At 56.4% G+C, this 2,633-nt stretch overlaps 1 protein-coding gene across 1 annotated transcript; it reads right to left on the bottom strand.

Moving 5' to 3' along the window:
* Window positions 1-1,062: 1,062 nt before the first annotated feature.
* LOC106810259 (histamine H3 receptor-like) lies at window positions 1,063-2,395 on the bottom strand. Its single transcript, XM_014813552.1, has one exon. The coding sequence runs from the start codon at window positions 2,176-2,178 to the stop codon at window positions 1,063-1,065; it is 1,116 nt and encodes a 371-aa protein (XP_014669038.1). The 5' UTR covers window positions 2,179-2,395.
* Between the last annotated feature and the right edge of the window lie 238 nt (window positions 2,396-2,633).

The raw sequence follows: 2,633 nt of genomic DNA, 5'->3' as shown, positions 1-2,633 counted from the left end.
GTGGTGGTGGTGGTGGTGCCGCTACTGCTGATGGTGGTGGCGTTGCTGCTGCTGTTACTACTGCTTCTGGTGTTGCTGCTGTTGTCGCCACCGCTGCTGCTGCCGACGGTCTCCGTGTATCTCTGACACCGCGAAATTTGCGCCGCTCGTCGCTCGACGACTCGTGCGCGACAAATAATTACAACATCAACGATCAACACTCCGCACGCAAGAGACAATTGTCGCCCGAGCCCCGCAATTCCCGTAGATCGATTGATTGTCGCATCGCAGCATCGCGGCAGGGGGGGGGGGAGTGGCGACGCGAGAACGGACCATTATCGGTCGTCGGCGGCGGCGGCGATTGTATAGTCACTAGTCGTTTATTACCGGCGCGTGACATGGAAACCCGCTCGCGTGAATGCCTCGCATATTCGCTTTCAATATCCCCCCTGCCCCCTCCCCAGCTCGCGACCGCTAGAGCAATAATGTAGGTCCAAAGAGTTGGTCGGTATTATAGCGCGATGTATATATATATATATATATATATATATATATATATATGGGTGAAAGGGGCATATGTGGGTGGCAGTCGTGAGAGTTGAATTGAGAGGAGTGAAGTGAAATGCAATATTCTTACATCATTGCCCGTTTATTTGTATATACGCATTCCAATAGAAACAGAGCAGTACATATAATACTGTTGGTCGGATTTATACAATCAGCTAACCGTAATGAGTTTTAAGTCGCAACATGTGAGATAATTAAATAAGCTCTCGCGAATATCGTGTTCGTCGCATGTGTGTCAGCGCCGCGCTCCGGCGTGCGCGCGTGTGCGTGCGTGCGTGTGTGCGTGTGCGTGTGTGTGCGTGTATGCACTATGCACATGCGTGTATATAAGCGCTTGTATGTGTGTACGTGCGTGCGTGCGTGTACGTGCACGCGAGTACGTGCACGTGTGTATGTGCGCGCGAGTATGTGTGCGTGTAATTAGTGCGTGTATGTATATACGCGGGTGTGCGTGCGTGCGTGTACGTGCGTGCATGTGTGTGTGTACCTGCGTGTACGTGCGCGCGCGCGCGTCTCTCATAGCAGCCGCTCCTGGCTGCTCTCGGGCCGCGGCGTACCGTTGAACGAGTGAATATCGGAGACGCACGACCGCTCGCCGACGTCGCCGCAGCAGTTGTCCTCCGACTCGTTCGCGCTGGCGTCGTCGGCTCGCGTCACCGTGTAGCAGTAGCTGTGCATCACCGTCGCCATCTCGTGCGTCGTACGCTGCACGGCGAGGCAGTCGGAGCGGCAGGCGGCCGCCTTCTGCGTGCGTGCATCCGACCACGACGCGTCGGTGATGCGATGCACGATACCTTTAGTGCGGAACAGGTAGCAGCACCAGATGCGCTTGTAGTTGACGCGGAAGCGGGGGCTGCCGGCAGCGTACAGAAGCGGGTTGACGAGGCTGTTGAGGTAGAGGAGCCAGTAGGAAGCCATGTACGCGTAGTCGTTCCAGCACTCGTGGCACAGCGTGCTGAGGGTTGTATTGACGGCCCACGGCGCCCACATGACGATGAAAGCGACGACGAGGATAAACAGCGAGCGCGCCGCTCGTCGGTCCTTCGACAGGGTCGCGTCGGTGGACGTCGGCGCGGCGAGCGTGTGCGACGCCGTCTGCTTGAAGCGACGAGTGCGCGCGGCGATATTGCGGTACACTTTCACGTTGACGACGATTAGCAGCGCTCCGGGAATGACGATCGTCAGAATGTTCTTCGTCAGCGTGAACGGGAAGTTGTAGAGAAACTCCACTTCGCAAAGCGTCGGCTTCAGCACCGAGAAGCCGGCGAAGGCGCGCCAGCCGAGAATCGACGGCGCGTAGAAGGCGATGACGACCACCCACGTGACGACGATGTGCACGACGGCCTTTCGTATCGAGTTCTGCACCTGATAACTCGCTCCCTGCGTGACGAGCTTGTAGCGATCCCAGCTGATGAGAATCACGCTCGTGACGGACTCGAGCGTCCACGTGTACTCGACGAACATCCAGAAGTCGCAGACGGGCTGCGGCAGCACCCAGATCCAGTCGTGGTAGATGTCCCAGAAGGCGATCGGCGCGTCGACGCAGCCGACGAAGAAGTCGCAGATAGCGAGGTTGAGGATGTACGTGTTCTGCACGTTGCGTAGGCGAGGATCGATCGCGTAGGCGATCATCACCGACACATTGCCGGCGACGGTGAGCAGGAACTGCAGCGCCGCCGCCACGGCGAGAAAGATCTTCACCTCGTGGCTGAAGAAGATGGCCGCATGTGGCGCCACCGTCGCGTTGGTGACTGCGGAGAGCGAGAGAGAAAGAGAAAGAGAGAGAGAGAGCGTGTTAGTTGTGGCGACTGGTACATAATGCTGTACGCGATGTGGATGGTTGGATGGATGGATGGATGGACGGACGGACGGACGGACGGACGGACGGACGGACGGACGGACGGACGGACGGACGGACGGACGGACGGATGGATGGTTGGATGGATGGATGGATGGATGGATGGATGGCTGGATTGATGAATGACGAATGATTGACGGACTGACTGACTCACTGGAAATATATAATAGAGAAATGAATAAAAAAAATGTACAAAAATAATAAAAAAAATAAAAAATATACTAGATAG

This window comes from Priapulus caudatus, unplaced genomic scaffold (genome assembly GCF_000485595.1).
Source record: "Priapulus caudatus unplaced genomic scaffold, Priapulus_caudatus-5.0.1 Scaffold425, whole genome shotgun sequence".
NCBI classification, from domain to species: Eukaryota; Metazoa; Priapulida; class Priapulimorpha; order Priapulimorphida; family Priapulidae; genus Priapulus; species Priapulus caudatus.
This window is presented reverse-complemented; position numbering and strand designations above follow the sequence as displayed.